At 58.1% G+C, this 20,391-nt stretch overlaps 6 protein-coding genes across 6 annotated transcripts; 3 read left to right on the forward strand and 3 right to left on the reverse strand.

Moving 5' to 3' along the window:
• Positions 1–398: 398 nt before the first annotated feature.
• On the reverse strand, positions 399–939 carry PLICBS_005713 (DASH complex subunit dam1; the record flags this gene model as incomplete). Its single annotated transcript, XM_018319408.1, has 2 exons — positions 399–500; positions 628–939. The coding sequence occupies 2 exons, from the start codon at positions 937–939 to the stop codon at positions 399–401; spliced, it is 414 nt and encodes a 137-aa protein (XP_018181882.1).
• Positions 940–2,739: 1,800 nt separating this feature from the next.
• Positions 2,740–4,253, forward strand: PLICBS_005714 (uncharacterized protein; the record flags this gene model as incomplete). The annotated part of the gene is made up of 3 exons (XM_018319409.2): positions 2,740–3,498; positions 3,563–3,704; positions 3,769–4,253. 3 exons carry the CDS (start codon positions 2,740–2,742, stop codon positions 4,251–4,253), a joined length of 1,386 nt encoding a protein of 461 aa, XP_018181883.2.
• A 281-nt stretch (positions 4,254–4,534) lies between these two features.
• On the reverse strand, positions 4,535–5,360 carry PLICBS_005715 (adenosine 5'-monophosphoramidase; the record flags this gene model as incomplete). The annotated part of the gene is made up of 6 exons (XM_018319410.2): positions 4,535–4,642; positions 4,720–4,734; positions 4,830–4,922; positions 4,989–5,057; positions 5,129–5,211; positions 5,327–5,360. The coding sequence occupies 6 exons, from the start codon at positions 5,358–5,360 to the stop codon at positions 4,535–4,537; spliced, it is 402 nt and encodes a 133-aa protein (XP_018181884.1).
• Positions 5,361–6,384: 1,024 nt separating this feature from the next.
• PLICBS_005716 (multicopy suppressor of ts gsp1) lies at positions 6,385–7,147 on the forward strand (the record flags this gene model as incomplete). Its single annotated transcript, XM_018319411.1, has 3 exons — positions 6,385–6,461; positions 6,529–6,744; positions 6,847–7,147. 3 exons carry the CDS (start codon positions 6,385–6,387, stop codon positions 7,145–7,147), a joined length of 594 nt encoding a protein of 197 aa, XP_018181885.1.
• Positions 7,148–7,603: 456 nt separating this feature from the next.
• Positions 7,604–9,757, reverse strand: PLICBS_005717 (uncharacterized protein; the record flags this gene model as incomplete). Its single annotated transcript, XM_018319412.2, has 1 exon — positions 7,604–9,757. One exon carries the CDS (start codon positions 9,755–9,757, stop codon positions 7,604–7,606), a length of 2,154 nt encoding a protein of 717 aa, XP_018181886.2.
• Positions 9,758–14,413: 4,656 nt separating this feature from the next.
• On the forward strand, positions 14,414–20,391 carry PLICBS_005718 (1,3-beta-D-glucan synthase; the record flags this gene model as incomplete). The annotated part of the gene is made up of 3 exons (XM_018319413.2): positions 14,414–14,592; positions 14,670–19,964; positions 20,025–20,391. 3 exons carry the CDS (start codon positions 14,414–14,416, stop codon positions 20,389–20,391), a joined length of 5,841 nt encoding a protein of 1,946 aa, XP_018181887.1.

Genomic DNA, 20,391 nt, shown 5'->3' on the forward strand with positions numbered 1-20,391 from the left:
GGCGCCGTGAGGGAGTGACCCAGAGCCGCGACTTGGCGCTGTCAAGGCACAAAGTCGATATGAGCTCCTCGCTGGCTACGGCATGACAGGAATGGACTTGAAGACAGTCGCACACCATTGTAGGTTGGTGGTCAACGAATGCCGCGCCCGCGTGGTCTCGCAAGTCCACTGGCCCTGCCGCGATCCCGTCCTCTAGCGCTGGACCTTCCCCTTGTCGGGTTCCCACGGGCGTAGGGTAGTCTCGACTGTCGCGATTCGGGCACCGCAGCACTGCTCTCACGCTTGCTCGGCGCGGGCGGGTTTTCGACAAAGGATGTGTCGGTGGTCCTTCAAGCGGTCAGCCGGGATTTGATGAAGGCGGTATTGGAATTTGGGCGATGATCTGGCAGTCGTGCAACTCACATGAATGTGGTTTCAACATCATTGTCCGCTCGCACTGCTGTCGCACTCCTGGTTTCCTGGCGCTGTCGATCTCTGCGGAAGGACTCTGGTACAGGGCCCTGCAAGCGCATACGGTTAGCAATTGGTGAACAACGATGGCGTTGGAGGGAGTTTTCGGTATGCAGCAATTATGAATTTCGACTTGAACCATTGGAGTGCATGCGGGTCTATCGTGCGTGGGCGTACCTCCGGGAAATCTACGCAGAAGGCATTCATGTTGAGGCCATATAAGAAGCTGGCAAAAGATTCGCTGAAGCGGGCGAGGCTTTCGTGCATGAGCTGGAAGTGCATCATGTTTGCCTCCAGGTCGGCCATGGCATCGGACAGCTCGGCAAAGGCGGGCTCGAACGTGTTGAGGGGAAACGGCGTGTCCCCGTCGCCGGCCGAGCGGGCAGAGTCGCGAAAGGATGACCGCGACGAGGGCCGTAGCGGCGTAGTGGGACGCGACGTTCGCGTCCTGGAGCTGGGGCGCCGGTTTCCGGTGGTGTCGTGGTCCATTTGTGCCGCTTGTTTCGACCAGACAGGACGGGAGGGAGGGCTGACGTGCGCGGTCGCGAGCCGTTGAGCCCTTGGTCGCAAGTTCCAGCGATTGTGAAGGTGCTGGTGTTGTTGACAAGTCCCAGGCCCAGGCTCACGGCGGGACTCCATAGGTACTACGCGCACTGGGTGCGGTGGGCCAGTGGGGGATGTACCAGGTACCCGGCCAGCAGCACCACCCGGCACCGCAAATGTGGGTGCATGACACGAGTGAAGGACGACTTTTGGGAGCCGCCATGGCCTGGCGACCTGGCTGCATCCTCTATTGTGTGTTCCCCCCTGGCCACCGAGTCCACGGGCGGAGCGTCATTGGCAAGCACGAGTACAGTAAATACCTAGGTACTGTCCAATACTCGACGTGAGAATGCACAGCGGCACGTGCAGAGGCCGCATGTCGCGTCGGACAGTGGGGCCGTGACAGCCGAGCGGGCGGAGGACCAACCGCTCCTTCAAGGCTGGGCCCCCCGGCAACTCGACATGGGTTGACGGACGATGCACAGTCCCGTTTAAGTTGAGGGGATGTTGTCAACGTTTCGTCGTTTGACGTCGTCGTCCTCACTCGTCATTGTGGCGCGGTCGATGCTGTGCATGGGCGCTGCATTTTCCACCACTGGGCTCTCCGGCGACTGACCTGCCTTGCCGACCAAGGTGCCTGACGCAGCGTGGCCACATCCGTCTGGGATTGGAAGTGTACCTGTAAAGCACTGCCGCGGCATCGCCTGCTGCTCCTCACTCTACGCCTACCCTACCTTGTCTTATGGATGCGGCACCTCAGCGTCCAAAGTCCGCCAGCAAAGGGCCCCGCGAAGCGCTGCGAAAGGCAGCCAACTGGGGGAGGCACTTCCTGCGCGAGGCTTCTAGATGCCCCGAACCAAAAATCGCCTCCCAGCGTGAGAGTGTTGCTGTACCTTCCCCAGGTAGTGTCTAGCGGGTTCCTGCGATGCGCCACACAGTTGCCAATGGCCCTGACGGCTTACTGGGCTGGCGCCGTCGTGGGCGGTGCGGCGGCCCAGCGGCGCAGTCAAACGGGGTGCCCATCCACCACCTGCACCTAGGTAGGCTCCCCGAATCAGGCACGCACCCAATGGAACCAGCCTGCCCGGGTGGAAACGTCCTGTCGCCTCGATGCGCCCACTGCAACCAGCACGCGGTCGGTACCCGGTACATCCGCTTCTCAGTCCTCCGGCGCCGCCACGCCACAGGCTGTGCGTGATCTGCAGCAACCTCATCGCGTCCCCTATCATTCATTCCTTTTCCTTCCCTCATCACGGGCTTCGTCTCATGAAGCAACGAAACTCTGCCGGCATCGTCATCAGTGCCGTCGCCGCCGCCGCCGCCGTCCCCGTCGCCAACTGTCGTCAAGGCACCACCCGCCTCCTCCTAGCCCACGTTGCGCCGGCTCGGGCACCCTCGTCTTCACGCCGCTATCACGGCCAGCCTCGTGCCGCCCTGAACCCGGCCGCTTCTGCCAGCGCATCCCGCCGACCTGTAGCGAACATCAGCTCTCACCTCCGCCTCCTTAGGCCTTCAGCTGCAACAAACAAGACTACGCACCTACGTGTCCGCGCCGGGCGACTCTTCTCCAGCACTGAGCCGCAGCGCCTCCAAAGTAGCACCGTCTTCTCCCCAACCCTTCTGGCTGTCGTCGTTGCCATTATCCTTGCTTCCTGGACCGCAACTCGCATCGCACCCGCGGTCGTCGAAACCATCTCTCCAGGTTCACTCACGGACACGGACCCCACCCCCAGCACCAGTGGCACCATGTCGATCGACGCCATCGCACAAGGACACCTCGGCAACCTAACGCCAGAGCAGGAACAGAAGCTTCGGCAGCTGTGGAACGCCTTCTTCAAGGTCTGTGGCATTGCCGATGATTCGGGCTCCTCTGTTGGTAGCGCTACAGCAGAGGCGTCGTCCAAGGCGCCGTCCGTGAAGGAGTCCGAGTCACCTCAGAAGAAACGTTTCAGTCTCTTCCGCTGGGGAGGCAACGAGAGCGCAGAGAGCTCCAATGGGAGCAGAGATGCGACGCCAGATGACAATGACAAGTATGGGCAAACCAAGGACTACCACAAGACTCTAAAGAACAACAGTCCGGACTCTATCCGTCAGACAATCTGGTCCATGGTGAAGCATGACCACCCAGATGCCCTCCTCCTGCGATTCCTTCGTGCTCGCAAATGGGACGTGGAAAAGGCCCTGGTAATGCTCATTTCCGCTATGAACTGGAGGCATAGCCAGATGAACCTGGACGACGACATCATGAAAAACGGTGAGGGCGGTGCCATCGAGGACGAGAAGAATGGCAGTGCGAGTGCCAAGAAGCTGGGGAGCGATTTCATGGCCCAGTTGCGCATGGGGAAAAGCTTCCTCCATGGTACGGACAAGGAGGGCAGACCAATTTGCGTTGTACGCGTACGCCTGCATAGACCCGGCGAACAGTCCTTGGAGAGTCTCGAGAGGTACACGGTCTTTATTATTGAAACAGCCCGCCTGGTTCTCGAGCCTCCTGTCGACACTGCGGTACGCATTGCCCGATACCGTTCTGTACTGAGAGACGCAATTTTGAGCGCTGACGTTCTCATAGACCATCATTTTCGATATGAGTGACTTCACGCTGTCCAACATGGACTATCAGCCAGTCAAATTCATGGTGCAATGCTTTGAGGCGAACTACCCTGAGTCACTTGGCGCCGTTCTCGTGCACAACGCGCCGTGGGTGTTCCAAGGTATGCACTCTCTCCGTGCCGGTAATCCAGTGATTGAGTTTGAGTGCTAAAATCGCATGGACAGGTATCTGGAAGATTATCCGCGGCTGGCTCGACCCTGTCGTGGCCGCCAAGGTTCACTTCACCAATTACCGAGCCGGTCTGGAGGAATTTATCGCCCCGGATCGCATCATCAAGGAGCTCGACGGTGACGAAGATTGGAAGTATGAGTACAAGGAACCGGCCGAGGGTGAGAACGAGGCCATGAAGGACACGGAGACGAGGGACCGGCTTCTCAAGGCCAGGGCCGACCTCTACGGCGAGTTTGAGGCGGCAACTCGGACCTGGATCCGTGCCGCAGACTCTGAAGAGGGCAAGCAAGCAAAGGCCGAGCGAGAGCAGATTGCCGAGAACCTGCGCGCAGGCTATTGGACCCTCGATCCGTATATCCGGTCTCGGTCGCTGTACGATCGGGTGGGGGACATCCTCCCTGACGGAAAGGTCAACTGGTACGCAAAGGCAGACCAGGAGTCGGTCAAGCAGCCCAACGACAACGGGGCTCAGGCATAACACACGATAGCCAATACGAGGTCTGGACGGGCGTCTTTGTCAAAGAGGAGGATAGTCATCACCTTTATCCCCGTCAAACGGGTGTTTAATGCGAAACAGGAGTATACGATCGCCGGCTCGGGCTCGTATAGTCCTACTTGGCATTCGAGAGAAATCGGTACCTTAGGTAGCTGTCCCTACGGCATCATGAGTCCCGTACCACCTTGACGTCCCCCCAGACGTGTCACAGGCACACTTCAGACGCAAAGTTTCCATGCCCAGTCTGTCTCATGACATGCGGTCTACATTTTGGACTTGATATCCTCGCAAAGAGCCTTGAGCTTTTCCATGTCTCCGTTTGTGGCAGGCCAGCTGATGCCAAGGCCCTCGCTCTCGTTGGGCTTGGGGATCTAAATAAGGGGTGTGAGAAAGAGATAATGGTGGCTGCGGCGACGTGTCGTCACGGGCGGCGGGGTTCTGTGCTTACCATGTGAAAATGAACCTGCAGTGTAGGCCGAGTTAGTTAATTGCTGTCGGGTTGACCAGATAGGGGTCATGGGTGGGACGGGAGGGGATGCTCTGGAACTCATCACTCACGTGGTGCACCTGCTGATGGGCAATTGTGCCGTTGTTCTGCAGGATGTTGTAGTCGACAGCACCGGTGGCGTTGACCAGCTTCTTCAGGGTGGGCTGCGGAGAGGCGTTGCGTCAATGTCTATCGACCCAGCTTCAAATGTTCCTTTTGGATCGGCTCACCAGAATCTCGGTCAGTTGGTCGTCCGGGATGTCGGCGAGCTTCGCGCCGTGGTACTTGGGGATCACAAGCTGCGGCAACGGGCTGCGTCAGTGGTAGCCGGAAGGCAGCGAGACGCAGGCGGACGGGCGAAGCGGCTTACTGCGTGGCCCTTGCTGAGAGGCCCAATGTCAAGGAAAGCAAACGTCTTGTCGCTCTCGAAGAGCTTCATGCAGGGGATCTCGCCTGTGGTCGCGCGGGCGGGATGCAGCGCCCCGGCGTGTCAGCATTGTGGGCAACGGGCAGTAATGGTTGGCGCGTCCCCTTGGGCTCTCCTCTCTTCAATGAGGTTGACGGTTACCCTTGATGATGCGGCAGAAGATGCAAGCGGCCATGGTGTCGGACGATGTTCTGGTGGTGGACGTGTGGTGTGTGGCAGAGAGACGTCGATGGTGCAGGTCTGGTTCGATCCGGTGGTTTCGATGAAGAGCACCGGGCGTCTTTCGATGCGAGAATTGGTACGTCGAGCTTGTATGCTGAGTAGGGGCAATGCTTTCCAACTTACTGTCAGTGGTGGAACTGGGATAAGCACGGGCTGTCACCGGAGGAGGAGCTGACTTGAGAGGAGGAGGAGAAAGTGGAGTGAAGCTGGAGGGGAAGCTTCCAATTGGCGCCGGCTCGGCTTGAGCAACACTCGCAGCGCACAGCTGGGACTTCTGTGGCGACCGAAGGACCAGCTACGCTGGTGCACGCGAAGCTCAGCTTGGTACTTTGGGCGCTTGGACAATTGAGCAATACAAACTGAAATTGTTCGTTTGTTTATGTGTCTTTACTTTGTACCTGGATATGAATGGGTGCAGGTATCCATGTGGTACACTTCCTGCCACCTGGGTAGATGCTTCGTACGTAGCACGGAGTATTGAAAATGTACAACGCAAAGGGGCGAGTCCAGATGCATACACGACGATTACTCGCACAAGAGTCATAGTTCCAAATAAACACATCCAAGTAAACGCAGGGACGCCACAGCATACGCGTAGTGACAGCAAAAGTAGCGATAACCACAGGGTAAGCTGGGCGTGGGGTCCAAAGAATCGCGACGTCATCTGGGATGCCCAAGACCTCACAGCCCTGTCTGGCTCTCCCCGCTGCAGTACGACCCCGCCACCTCACCAGACGTCGCTCATTCCCTACTTTACACCTGAGCCGCACCTACGGAACAACGCCGAGTCTAGCCATCTAGCATCCATATCGTATCGCCGGGTCTGGCCTTTGTCGCAAAAATCCTTCGCAGCCGACCGCGTCCGCGACGCCTGCGAATCCACGTCTTGTCCCCCCCGCGCAGCCGTCCAGGCGCAACCTGAGAGACCCGGAGGTTCGCCATCAGCCGACGCGCGCGCGCGCCGACACCCCGCCACGATGCCCGACTACTTGGGCACCCCCCTCTACGGCGGCGCGATGGTCTGCGACCTGCCGGCAAAGTTCGCAGACGTCAGGTGAGCGTCCCCTGCAGCTGATGATGGCCTCAGACCGGCGCACCAAGAGCTCACATGGCTCCGACAGCAAGCTGCGCCAGGTCCCCGACAACCAGGAGGTCTGGATCGACAAGGACGGCTTCACGAGCATCATCTTCGACATCACCGAGCGGGTCGGTGGCCCTGGCTCCGGCCCCGAGATCGACGGGCGTGCCATGACGACGCACCTCGAGGACATGGTTGGCTCCGACATCGACACGGTCAAGATCTGGAACACGGCCGAGACCGAGTTCACTCGCCTCGAGTTTGTCCCCCCCCCCCGGCGCGGTTCCCCCTCGTCGCCACGTCGCCGGCCCGTACCTTGACCCCCATTGCGCACTCACAGCTGACGCATCCGCCTCCCCAGGTCTAAACCGCCGGCATACACACTTATCGCGACCCAGACGCCCAAAGTCGGCCAGTCGCGCGACCAGACCTCCGCGCCCGACTTCACCGCCATCATCATGACCCTGCTACGTCTCGAGCGCTACCAGACCGACATACTCATCACCATAAACGTGCCGCACATCAAGGGCGAGTACGACGAGGAAGACGTTGACCTCGAGCTGGGCAAGCAAGGCAAACTTATCGGAGACGCCGTGGAGTACTCGGCTCGGATCTGGGGGACGCTCAAAATAAAGGACTGGGGCCTGTTCGGGGAGCACTGAAGGCTTGAAGAAGGATAACATGAACCAAGTCGACAGCCATGGAACTGGCGCGATCAGGCCATGAATGAGAGCGAACACGACTTGTCGATGGAGGCTCGACTTTTTCGAGAGGGCCACAATAAGCAAGGCCTTCCACTCGTGACCAGCATCCTGTCCAGCAGAAAATAGGCTCCCTTGGCCACTGCTGCAAATCGGCCATGACTGAGGGCGGAAGAGCGACTAAGATTTCACGGGTAGCACTTTCATGAATGTCAAGAGCAGCTCAAGCGGAGACCACTCGGCTTGTCTTGGCTGACCTGGCCCTCTCTACAATGCGCTGTAGGCCCCTTAGGTCATTGCTTTACTGACAAGAATCTGGCACTAAAGGCATCTCAAGCAATGCCGACTGATGCATCAACTGTGCGGGCAGACTTGCCTGCCGCGTTTGATGGAGTAAATGGCAGGGAAAAGTACTCGTCAGGTTTCGTCTTCTCCCTTGCTGTCCATCGTGAGGTCCACCATCCGTGCCGCGACGATGTCAACCTCGCTCGGCTCGACCGCGTCGTCGACAGGCATCGATCTCTTCCTCACCTTCGCCCACTTGTCCGCAACAATGCGCATTACCTCCTTCTGAGGACTGTTCGGATTCTCGCCCCTCACAATCTTCATCTGCTCCTTGACAAACATCTGGTATTCGGTGGGCTTCCCGACTTTGCCGGCCCCTGCGTTCGTCCCCCTCGGGCACGGCTTCGTCTGGGTCAGTGTGCCTTTGCAGCTTCCGCATCTGTGGCGCTGAGGGTCAATGCTCCTGGAATGGCGCTTGTACTCGGATCCGCACGCCGAGCACTGCCACGTGTATTTGAAGTCGATGTCGTAGGCGTGCTTTGTGGTGACCTGGATCCCGTGGGACTCGCCAAAAGCCCGGGAACATTTCGCGGCCCAGGCCTTAAACTCTTTGCCATGTGGATTGTTGGCGATGCCCGTTATCATGAAGTTGGCCAGGTGGCAGAACTCATGCGCCAACACGTTCAGCAGCTTGTTGTCGTCATCAATGACCTTTTCGGCCAACTCAATGGACGCGTGGTGTTTATGGCTGACTGCCACGACGGTGCCGTCCGCCTTCTTCGTACGAATCGTCTCCCGCTTCCAGTTCGCCCTCCCGGCCGTGGTATTCAAAGTTTTCGTCCAAACAAGCTTGACACCCCCTGTTGCCTTTGCGAGCTCCGAGATCTTTCCGTCAGCGATTTTCTCGTTGAGCTCGCGAAAGAACTCCTCGGCCAATTCGGCCTTTCGCGCGTCGAATGCCCTTTTCTCTGCTGCTCTCCCAGCCTTCCCCTTAGCTGGGCTAGGTGCCAGACGTACAGTCGGTGCTTTTCGTGGCGAGTGTTGCTCGTTCCAGTCGTCAACAAAATCTTTGTTCCAGAACGCATCTACGCTGGGTCGATGAGGCGTCTCGGGGATGGCGCCTTGCTTGCGAGGGGATACCAAACCTTTGGACTGGACTTTTCTGGGTGGCGTGCTGGGCGGCGACACAAGCGTATCGTCATCATCTGGACGCGCTTCCTGGCCGTCATCGGAGAACCCGCTCAGCTGCGCACGTAGGACGTCCAAGTCACGAGCAAATGCCGACTCATGCGATCCTGACCTGCTCCTGGAGATACCTGCTTGAGGCTGTCGAACTCCTGCCTGGAAGTCGGGACTGGTCGTCTTCGCCGTTGCAGAAGAGGCGGCAATAGAGGCGGATTTCGGCTTTCTGACGTTTGGGCTCCGAGCGTTTAATACACCGGGGGACTCGTTGTCCTCTTTTTTGGCTTGTCGACCCCTCCTTACCCTCGCGATGGGAGGCACCGCAGGCGTAGAAGTGCGCTCGAATAGATCTTCGGAGGAATCGCTGAGCTCGAACTCTGAGCCTGACCCTTCGCTCTCGCTCTCGCTTTGCGAGTCCTCAACCGCTGTTTCGTAAATGCTGGGCTCTTCGTCGTTGGATGCATCCCCGGAGTCCTTCTTCTGGGTGTTTGGGCATAGCGGCTTGGCTGATACTGGATCCAGTACTACGCTCGCTGCGTCTTTCCTATGATCGAGGTCCGCCACAGGGGTCGACCCGCGTGTTGGGAATTGCGTGAGGCTGTCACCATCTTGGGCTCGGCCAGTCTTGTTCAACAGCCCCGCGTTATCGCAGATCGAATTCTTCTCCTCATCGCTTTCCAGAAGTCGTGCAGCCAAGCGACGCCTTGTTCGGGAAGCCCGTGCCGTCGGCGGAGGAGTGTCCTCACGCATCGCATACGAGAGTCCATCCAATGGCACGACTTTAGGCGTCTGGCAAGTCCCCTCCCGTGATGAACTTGATGGTATTTGAAAGGTGCCGCGTGTGTTGCGGGTCGAGTCGCTCTCCTTGCTCTTGCTCCAAGGAAGAAAGAGGGGATTGAGATCACTCTGTTGCTCTCCAAATCGACGGACTTTCCGTGCGGATGGCGTAGCTGCCGACTTGGGCACAAGCCCCTTGCCTTGGGGTGGTCTCGGTGTCTCTCGTGACATAGGCGTTACTTTGCGCTTGCTTGTGCTGCCAAGAAGGGCGTCCAGTCGAGGCAGCTCATCCTCGCTGGATGGATAGTAGTCGACGACCCTGGCCATGGTGGTAAGCCCTCGGCGCTCTCGGTTGGTGGGCTAGGCGCTCGGCGACGGGGCAGCAGGTCAAGATGATGACGCAGCCGCGATGCAGCCAATTCTGGGCCAGTTTCGAAGAGCAGGAATGCTGCATTGACCTTGTTTGGTCACGGTGGGGAGAAGCTGGCCGTAGAAGGCAGACTTGGACTGGATCTTTGCTGTTGTTGGCACAGCAACACAGTCACGTGACATCACCATATTAAGCCACAGGAGCTTCCCCTGGTACGCAGTCGACATGAATTACGGGTTCCTCTTGGATTCGCTACTCTGCTGAGTACAGAATTGTTTGCGCGACAGGATCCTCTGTTCAAGAGCGCAATCCAGGGACTCCTGGCTTGTCGTGGAATGATGTTCATGCGGCGGGCGCGGAGATTGCCCAGGCGCTTCTCACGACGTAACCGGGGCATGGGGGTACCCCAGGAACCATTGACAACACTGCTGCTGCTGGCTGGTTCAAGGACCTTGCTTGCTTGCACATTGCAGAGTGCTACCTCTGGCCACATACATAATGTAGGTACTGTCGTAATTTGCCAGAATGATGCTGTCTGCCGGGGCACAGTACCGCTTCGAACCTGCACAGAACTTTGCACATGCACAGGTTTCCCTCTTCGAAGCCTTCCCTTTCTCTGCAAGGATCAGGCGGCACTTGCAGCGCAGGGCTCGGGACGTCGAGAGCCCGCGCCGCCAGGGGCTGCGAGTCGCACCACGGGCTGCCTCTCCCAAAACCGAGATTGGTCATCAAGCGGAATTTGCCAGGACCGCAACTGCAAGGATTGCGAGGATGGCAGGAAAGGCTCGAACAGCAGGGGGATCAGGGGCAGCAGCCCCACAACAGATCCACCAGCGCGTCGCAGACGTCGGCTGAAGGCAGCGATTTTGGATGGAGGACGGCCTGGGGGGTTTGGATGGTTGGATGGATGGATAGGTGGTTTGAGGTGACGACCATGACGAGGCCGCTCGCTCGATTCGTGTTCCAACTACGGAGTTACTTGCGCGCAGGTGCATGGACAGACGACGCGGCTGGGGCATCTCGTACCTACACAATAGGTACGGTACGTACGCGAGGCACAGTACCCCCGTACTTGGTGACCAAGCCGAGAAGCAGCACCCGTCGCCCTCGTACCGTGTCCTCGGCCGCATCATAAACCGCGGCAATGACTTGCACGGTCGGACGACCAGGCATTTGCGCTCGACGACACCCCTCTGGACAAAGTTCAAGCTCAACCACGTACGAGTACGTGGCGGACGCTTTCCCCCCTCGGTGCTGGGTTCTTGGGCCAGGGGGCGCCGGCCTGGCCTGGCAAAACAGGGATACGAGCGTCCAGTGGCGATGGAAACGGGCCCAAGGCGGGTCGGTGCGCTGCTAAAAATGCCTGCGATCGTGCGCTAGCAACGTCCCATGCAGGGGGGCCCGCAGGCTTCCATTTCGCCGTCTGCGTGCCAGTGCCAGAGTCCGAGTGCCAGCACGGCCCGCCCGAAAATGCTGCAGCCCGTGGCGACGGGAGCCCTGATGCGTGCAGCGGCAGAGCGGGAGGGAGATGGCATTCCGATGAGATGTTGTTGAGAAGCCGGCGGCGGCGGCGCATCAGCCGCGAAGCCAGAAAGCAGAGTGACAGACTGTAGGCAGGCCCCCGCGGCGAGCTGGGTATATGGAACAGCGCCGAAGCATCGTCTGGTGCATCTGAGCTTGCCGTCCTCGCAGTATTGCACTACCCGACGCTGCACGAGTCGCGCACGACGACGGGGATCGATCTGTTGAATATTGCATCGTCATGTCGGACGCCAGCTACATGCGACTACCAGCTGGCACGGCCGGATGCTGACGAGCAGGCACGTACATCAAAGTACCCTACTGCCCTTGAGCGAGTCCGGACATTCCTGAGAGCTGGGTAGGCTCATCAGGACTCCAGCGGGAGACGCTGCTGATCCAGACGCCGGGTGTTTGTGCAGCGACGGCTGTGTTGCACTCGTACGAGTAAAGCGCTGGTTCGCCATCCCGCCTTTTTGTTTTCTTCACATTCGTCCTAGCCTCGACAATTGACTCTGCGCCGTGGATAGTGGCTCCTGCTACGGAGAACAGCCCTGAGCTCAACCAGATCGATGCTCCAGCGCTTCCCAGGCGCGGCTCCACCGGAGGGTCCGTCGCGGGCGCCGGAGCCATCCCAGCCATCTGGGTTCCCAGGCCGGTTCCTCAGCAATCAGGATGGCTCGACAGATCGAGATGGGAAACCTCGCGATGTGGAGGCGAAGAAACCACAAGGCGCACAGGGCAATGTCCACTTCACGGGACCCGCGAGTGTTCGCCGGGAGTGCGTGCAGCAGCAGCACCACGGCCGCCGCCCCGGCGGACCGCCCCCGTTGCGTCCTGCCGTGCCGCTGCGACGGCAGTACGACTACTCCGTAGATTGTCCAGACTGTCCAGGTGCAGCACGGAAAAGTGACGGGAGGCGTCTGGCCGGAGAGACATGCGGAGCAGTGCTTTTGCTGCTTTGCTTGTGTGCAGGAGGTGCTACATGAGGTGATGCACTTCTCAATGCTGATGCGAGGTTGCTTCTGTAACCCACCCTCACAGAATTTGTGCCGCCTGCCCCCTGGTCCGGCAGATGTTCCGTATGAGCACACCCGGGTAGGTTAAACACGGGCTTCGAAGTCGCATCCGCTCTGCTGCCGGCGCGCAACACTCGAGCACTGAGAGGCGGAGAGGGAGCGTTCGTGGTTCAAGGTGATCCTGCTGGCCACTGCACTGCATGGTGCCGCCCCAGCAGCACCAGCATCCGCTTGCGCTGACCCGGGCCCAGCCCGCCCAGCCTCCCAGCCCTGGAGCTCCCTGCCCTCAGCAAGTTAGGTGCCCTACCCGTGGCTGCCGCGCCGATGAGGCCCACTTTCTGGACCCGATTGGCCACTCTCCGGAAATGTGTGCCTGGAATTGCGCGGTACCGCGACGCTAGCTGATATTCCGAGTGGGTACAAGTTCCTGCGAGGTATGAGTACACTGCGCATCTTGCGCATTCATGATCCCGCTCTGGGTCCAGGAAATTCTCTCAGGGCGACAGGGCAGGTACTTCGCTCGCCCAGGGGAGACGAGAGGACCTACCTAGCCGTGGGCCCTCTCCACCCACCCACCCACAGGGCAGCACCACAGCTCCAGCCGCAGGCCTATCAAGATTCGCAGCGCAGTACCCGTCAGGGGGTTGGTCCAGTTCAGATGCTCCTGCGCCAGCGCCGCCATTGTGAGCGAGGTCGCGAGGTTGCGAGGTCGCTCGCGGCGCGGCCGGCACGGGCTTTGCGTCTGCGCAGACGCCTGACCAGCCTCTCAGCGAGCCTCGGTGAGCCAACTCCGAGGTTTGAACGCCGGTGGAAGGGGCTTGCAGAATGTGCGTCGGTTATGATCTGCTGTGCCGTGCTGTGCGAGGTGCGCTGGGTAAAGCATGTACCTGAGCTCTATGGGAGCTCGTCTTCGCCCAGTTCAACGGGCAGAGAACCTGTCCGTGCCTCGATGCTTTAGGTACCTGAGGTGAGGCCCGGCACCTCCAGGCTAGGTACCTAGGTAGGACCCGGCACGGCCATCCACACAGCCTGTACCCGCAGAGTTCGCGACGCATACCACAGACAGGTACCTGGCCTGACTGTTGGCCTCACTGTGACAGTCCAGCGACCCCCCGGTCCCTCCTGGCGAGCCGCTTTCCCGTGGCCCCAGGTGTACGGAGGTACCTCGTGCACCCCAACGTCGGGTGGTGGTGACCAGGTACCACCACCCATTCAGCGCAGGTGCCTCTCCCACACCACCCCATCAAGCAACGGAACATGGAAGGCGACACGACGGGGAGGTGCAGCGGAGAGCGCGACACCGCACAGCCACCCGAACTCGCCAACCAACCGCCGTCCGCTCCCCCGTCTCGCGCCGCCCAGCCTGGTCGTGCTTGATGCTCCACCCCCCTCGATCCCACTCCCGCTCATTCACTCCCTGGCTGTTTTTGCCTTTCCACCTTCTCTGTCCTCTCACTGTCCCAAAAAAGGGGGGAAAAAGGCATCATCTGGCGCTCTCCTCACTCTGACCCGACCGGCCAGACAGTACGCTCGCTTTCTCCTGCTCCGTCTTGCGTTTTCTTTCATCGCTTCTGCCGCTCCTTATACGCGATTCTGTTCGCACCCTGCGAGCAGAACCGGCGTTGCGACTCCCACATCTTTCTGCTTCGCAGGCGCCACCGCCAACATCGACGCTTTCTTGGTCTCGTCTTCCCGCAAACATTGTGCGAATCTCTCTCGTTTAAGCGCCTATCATCGACGGGATCAGCTTGCCGGTACATGCCACCGACCGATTATCTTCGAACCGCGATTTGGATGTCAATCATTGTCGGGTCTCGCACCATTCAGTGAATCCCTCGCTGAGCCGCCCCGTCGTCACTGCGTTCTCGACCGACTCTCGCAGGGCTTCTTCGTCCAGGGACGCGGCCTCGCATCGGAAACCATTCTGCATAATCCGCAGCATACAGCTCCCATGTTTGTCGAGGGGTAGGTTGCACCCACGCCGCTCCGCTCCTTGCCCCCTTTTCCCTCCCCGAGGTCTTGGACGCGTTCCCTAACCTGACCATCGAATCGTTCAGATAAGATCTGCCTCTCAACATGTCTGGGTATCCAGGTGGTCATCAGGACCACTATGATGATGGCTACGGCCATCAACAAGGGAACGGAGGAGGAGACTCGTACTACCAGGATGACCAGTACTACGACAATGGCTACGATGCCCGTGGCGGTCACGGCGCCCAGGGCGGCCACGCTGGCGATGGCTACTACGACGAATCGTGAGTTCGCGCCGGCTCTGCTTTCGAAACTCTGAAAGCAGGAGAGAAAGAGGACCTTTCGCTAACAGGAATCTTAGGGGATACTACAATGCCGACCCCAACAACCCGTACCACCAAGATGGGGGGTATTACGACGGCCATGATCAATATCAAGACGACTACTACAATGGCCAGGGCGGCAATTACTACGATCAGGATTACAACAACGGGTATGCCGGTCATGGCGGCCGCCACGGCTCCGAAGAGGACTCGGAGACGTTCAGCGACTTCACCATGAGATCAGACATGGCCCGCGCAGCCGAGATGGACTACTACGGTCGTGGTGACGAACGGTACAACAGCTACGGTGACGGGCAGCGAGGGTATAGGCCACCATCATCTCAAATGTCCTACGGGGCGAATCGATCCTCCGGCGCGTCAACACCCAACTACGGCATGGATTACGGTAATGTCCTACCTGCCGGCCAGCGCTCTCGTGAGCCGTACCCTGCCTGGACCTCGGATGCCCAAATCCCTCTGTCAAAGGAAGAGATCGAGGACATCTTCCTCGACTTGACATCCAAGTTTGGATTCCAGCGGGACAGCATGCGCAACATGTACGACCATCTCATGACGCTCCTCGACTCCAGGGCTTCTCGCATGACACCGAACCAAGCCCTTCTCTCCCTCCATGCGGACTACATTGGTGGCGACAACGCCAATTATCGCAAGTGGTACTTTGCTGCACACCTGGACCTGGATGACGCTGTTGGCTTTGCCAATGCCAAGAGTAAAGGCCTTCGTCGCAAGGCAAAGGGCAAGAAGAAGAAGAACGCCGCTGAGGCTGCGAACGAAGCGGAGGCCCTCCAAGACCTGGAAGGCGATGACAGCCTCGAGGCTGCCGAGTACCGTTGGAAGACGCGCATGAACCGCATGTCCCAGCATGATCGAGTCCGCCAGATCGCCCTATACCTGCTTTGCTGGGGCGAGGCCAACCAGGTTCGATTTATGCCGGAATGCCTTTGCTTCATTTTCAAGTGTGCCGACGATTATCTCAACTCGCCAGCTTGCCAGGCTCTTGTTGAGCCCGTGGATGAGTTTACGTACCTGAACAACGTCATCACTCCGCTGTACCAGTACTGCAGAGACCAAGGCTACGAGATTCTCAACGGGGTCTACGTGCGTCGTGAGCGCGACCACAAGCACATTATCGGCTACGATGACTGCAACCAACTCTTCTGGTACCCTGAAGGTATCGAGCGCATCGTCATGCAAGATAAGAGCAAGCTCGTGGACGTGCCTCCCGCCGAGCGCTATCTGAAGTTGAAGGACATCAACTGGAAGAAGTGCTTCTTCAAGACATATAAGGAGACGCGGTCGTGGTTCCACCTCCTCGTCAACTTCAACCGCATCTGGGTTATCCACCTGACAATGTTCTGGTTCTATACCTCGCATAATGCCCCGACTCTACTTCTCGGCTCCAAGTACGAGCAGCAAGTGGACAACCAGCCTCCGGCTGCACAGCAGTTCTCGGTCGTCGCCTTCGGCGGCGCGATCGCCTCGTTCATCCAGATTCTCGCTACGCTAGCGGAGTGGGCGTACGTCCCGCGGCGGTGGGCTGGTGCCCAGCACCTCACCAAGAGGCTTCTGTTCCTCATCCTCATCTTCGTCATCAACCTTGGGCCCGGCATCAAGGTGTTCGCAATTCGCACCCCGAAGACCTCTGGAGTTGATGTGGACCTCATCATTGGCATTGTGCACTTCGTCATTGCCATTATCACGTTCCTCTTCTTCGCGATTATGCCTCTTGGTGGGCTCTTCGGTAGCTACCTGACCAAGAACTCGCGGCGCTATGTTGCAAGCCAGACCTTCACGGCCAGCTGGCCCAGGCTGTCAGGAAACGACATGGCCATGTCGTATGGGCTATGGCTTACGGTTTTCGGTGCCAAGTTCGGCGAGTCCTACGTCTATCTGACACTGTCGTTCCGCGACGTCATTAGGTACCTGTCCATCTTTCACCCTCAGTGCGCCGGAGACAACTTGTTTGGAAAGGCCACCGCAAATATCCTTTGCAAGAACCACCCCTATATCTTGCTTGGTCTGATGGCGTTCACCGACCTGATCTTCTTCTTCCTCGACACGTACCTCTTCTACGTCTTGCTCAACACCATCTTCTCGATTGCCAGGTCGTTCTATATTGGATCTTCCATTTGGACGCCTTGGCGCAACATCTTTTCGCGTCTTCCCAAGCGTATCTACTCCAAGGTTCTGGCCACTACGGACATGGAAATCAAGTATAAGCCTAAGGTACTCATTTCTCAAGTCTGGAATGCCATCGTCATCTCCATGTACCGAGAGCACCTACTGGCCATTGATCATGTGCAGAAGCTGCTCTACCACCAGGTACCGTCGGAGCAGGAGGGCAAGCGAACGTTGCGGGCGCCCACGTTCTTCGTCTCCCAGGAAGACCACTCGTTCAAGACCGAATTTTTCCCCAGCCATAGCGAGGCCGAACGCCGAATTTCTTTCTTTGCCCAGTCCTTATCGACACCGATCCCGGAGCCTCTTCCAGTGGACAACATGCCGACATTTACCGTCATGATCCCTCACTATAGCGAGAAGATTCTCCTCTCCCTACGTGAAATCATCCGCGAGGACGAGCCCTACTCGCGCGTTACTCTCCTAGAGTACCTCAAGCAACTGCATCCGCATGAGTGGGACTGCTTCGTCAAGGACACCAAGATCTTAGCCGACGAGACATCGCAAATGAACGGAGACTTCGAAAAAGGCGAGAAGGACGCTGCCAAGAGCAAGATCGACGACCTGCCCTTCTATTGTATCGGTTTCAAGTCCTCGGCACCTGAGTATACCCTCCGAACCCGTATCTGGGCCTCGCTTCGTTCGCAGACTCTGTACCGTACAGTCTCGGGCTTCATGAACTACAGCCGTGCTATCAAGCTCCTGTATCGCGTCGAGAACCCGGAAGTCGTGCAGATGTTTGGCGGAAACTCCGACAAGCTAGAGCGAGAACTTGAACGCATGGCCCGTCGCAAGTTCAAGATTGTGGTTTCGATGCAGCGCTACTCTAAGTTCAAGAAGGAGGAAATGGAGAACGCCGAGTTCCTGCTCCGCGCCTACCCCGACCTCCAGATTGCGTACCTGGATGAAGAGCCTCCCCTGGCCGAGGGCGAGGAGCCTCGCCTTTACTCCGCTCTGATTGATGGCCATTCTGAGCTTATGGAGAACGGTATGAGGCGACCTAAGTTCAGGATCCAGCTTTCGGGCAACCCTGTTCTTGGTGACGGTAAATCTGACAATCAAAACCACTCGGTCATCTTCTATCGTGGCGAATACATCCAACTCATCGATGCCAACCAAGACAACTACCTCGAGGAATGTCTGAAGATCAGGAGTGTTCTTGCCGAGTTCGAGGAAATGAAGACAGAGAACGTCTCGCCCTACACCCCCGGAGTCAAGAACGAAACTACCGCCCCCGTTGCTATTCTCGGAGCTCGTGAATATATTTTCTCCGAGAATATCGGCATTCTCGGTGATGTTGCCGCCGGAAAGGAACAGACCTTTGGTACGCTCTTTGCACGAACCCTAGCAAAGATTGGAGGAAAACTTCACTACGGTCACCCGGATTTCCTTAACGGCATCTTCATGACGACTCGAGGCGGCGTGTCAAAGGCCCAGAAGGGCCTCCATCTCAACGAGGATATCTTTGCCGGCATGAACGCTATCCTGCGTGGCGGCCGTATCAAACACTGCGAATATTATCAGTGTGGCAAAGGCCGTGACTTGGGATTCGGGTCAATCCTGAACTTCACTACCAAGATTGGCACTGGCATGGGCGAGCAGATGCTCTCCCGCGAGTACTATTACCTAGGCACACAGCTCCCGCTCGACCGGTTCTTATCCTTCTACTACGCTCACGCTGGTTTCCACATCAACAACATGTTTATCATGCTGTCGGTGCAGCTCTTCATGCTATGTCTGCTCAACTTCGGCGCGTTCAGGCACGAGACCATTCCCTGCGATTACAATAGGAACAAGCCAATCACGGATCCCCTGTTTCCTACGGGATGCGCCAATACGGATGCTGTCATGGATTGGGTTCAACGCAGTATCTTCTCCATCTTCTTCGTCTTCTTCCTGTCCTTCGTGCCCCTGATTGTTCAGGAGTTGACAGAGCGAGGTGTTTGGCGCGCCTTAGTGCGTTTCCTGAAGCAATTCTTCTCGCTTTCTACCTTCTTCGAAGTGTTCGTCTGCCAGATCTATGCGAACTCTGTGCAGCAGGACCTTTCGTTTGGTGGTGCTCGATACATCGGAACCGGTCGTGGGTTTGCCACTGCGCGCATCCCCTTTGGCGTCTTGTACTCCCGATTCGCCGGTCCTTCGATCTATTTCGGCTCGAGGCTGTTGATGATGCTTCTGTTTGCGACCGTAACCGCCTGGCAAGCAGCACTGACCTATTTCTGGATCACGTTGCTGGGCCTTACAATCTCTCCGTTCTTGTACAACCCTCACCAGTTCGCTTGGAACGATTTCTTCATTGACTATCGCGACTTCCTTCGTTGGCTCTCGCGCGGCAACTCTCGAAGCCATGCATCGTCTTGGATCGCCTTTTGCCGCTTGTCGCGAACGAGAATCACGGGCTACAAGCGCAAGACACTGGGCGAGGCGTCTGCCAAGCTGTCCGCCGATGTCCCCCGGGCCGCCATCGCTAACATCTTCTTCACCGAAATTCTCACTCCGCTCTTGCAGGTTGTCTGGACCCTGATCCCCTACCTGTTCATCAACGCGCAGACCGGTGTCATACCCGAGAACAACGATAACAAGAAGACGCAGCCTACCGACTCGGTCATCCGTGTCCTGGTTGTGGCCGTCGCCCCTATCGCCATCAATGCCGGAGTTCTTGCTGCAATGTTTGGTATGGCTTGCTGCATGGGTCCTCTCCTGAGCATGTGCTGCAAGAAGTTTGGCAGCGTCCTGGCTGCCATCGCTCATGCCTTTGCTGCCGTCTTCATGCTCATCTTCTTCGAGGCCATGTTCGTCCTCGAGGGTTTCAACTTTGCCCGGACCCTGGCTGGGATGATCTGCGTCGTAGCAATCCAGCGATTTATCTTTAAGCTGATCGTGTCGCTGGCGCTCACCCGAGAGATGAAGACGGACCAGTCCAATATTGCCTTCTGGACGGGTAAATGGTACTCTATGGGCTGGCACTCGATGTCGCAGCCTGCTCGCGAGTTCCTGTGCAAGATCACGGAGCTCAGCATGTTCGCTGCTGACTTCATACTGGGACACTGGCTTTTGTTCCTCATGATTCCAGTCCTGGCAATTCCGCAAGTGGACAAGCTGCATTCTATGATGCTTTTCTGGCTTCGGCCAAGGTACGTGACTCACCTGGCGCGGCGCATAACGTCGACAAGACTGGGCTAACCGCAATGTAGTCGTCAAATCCGCCCGCCAATTTACTCGATGAAGCAGTCGAAATTGAGAAGACGACGTGTCATTCGATACGCCATCCTCTTCTTCGTGCTGCTCGCCGTCTTCATTGGCCTCATCGCCGGGCCTGTCGTTGCTGGCAAGCAGCTCAAGCCTGACGTGTTGCGGAACCTGGGCAACTCGATGCCTCTGAAGGACCAGTTCCGGTTGATGCAGCCCAACGGCCAGAACAACAAGAACACCAACGGAACGGCCGCGACGGGCACGGGCCGCGATGGATACACGGGCGCCCTGACAAGGACGTCGACGGACGGCGCTACTGGCGGCGGCAAGGCCACTGCGACGGGAGGGGCTAAGATCAAGTTGTTCTAA

The sequence above is a fragment of the Purpureocillium lilacinum genome (genome assembly GCF_023168085.1).
Source record: "Purpureocillium lilacinum CBS 284.36 DNA, scaffold_4, whole genome shotgun sequence".
Lineage (NCBI taxonomy): Eukaryota > Fungi > Ascomycota > Sordariomycetes > Hypocreales > Ophiocordycipitaceae > Purpureocillium > Purpureocillium lilacinum.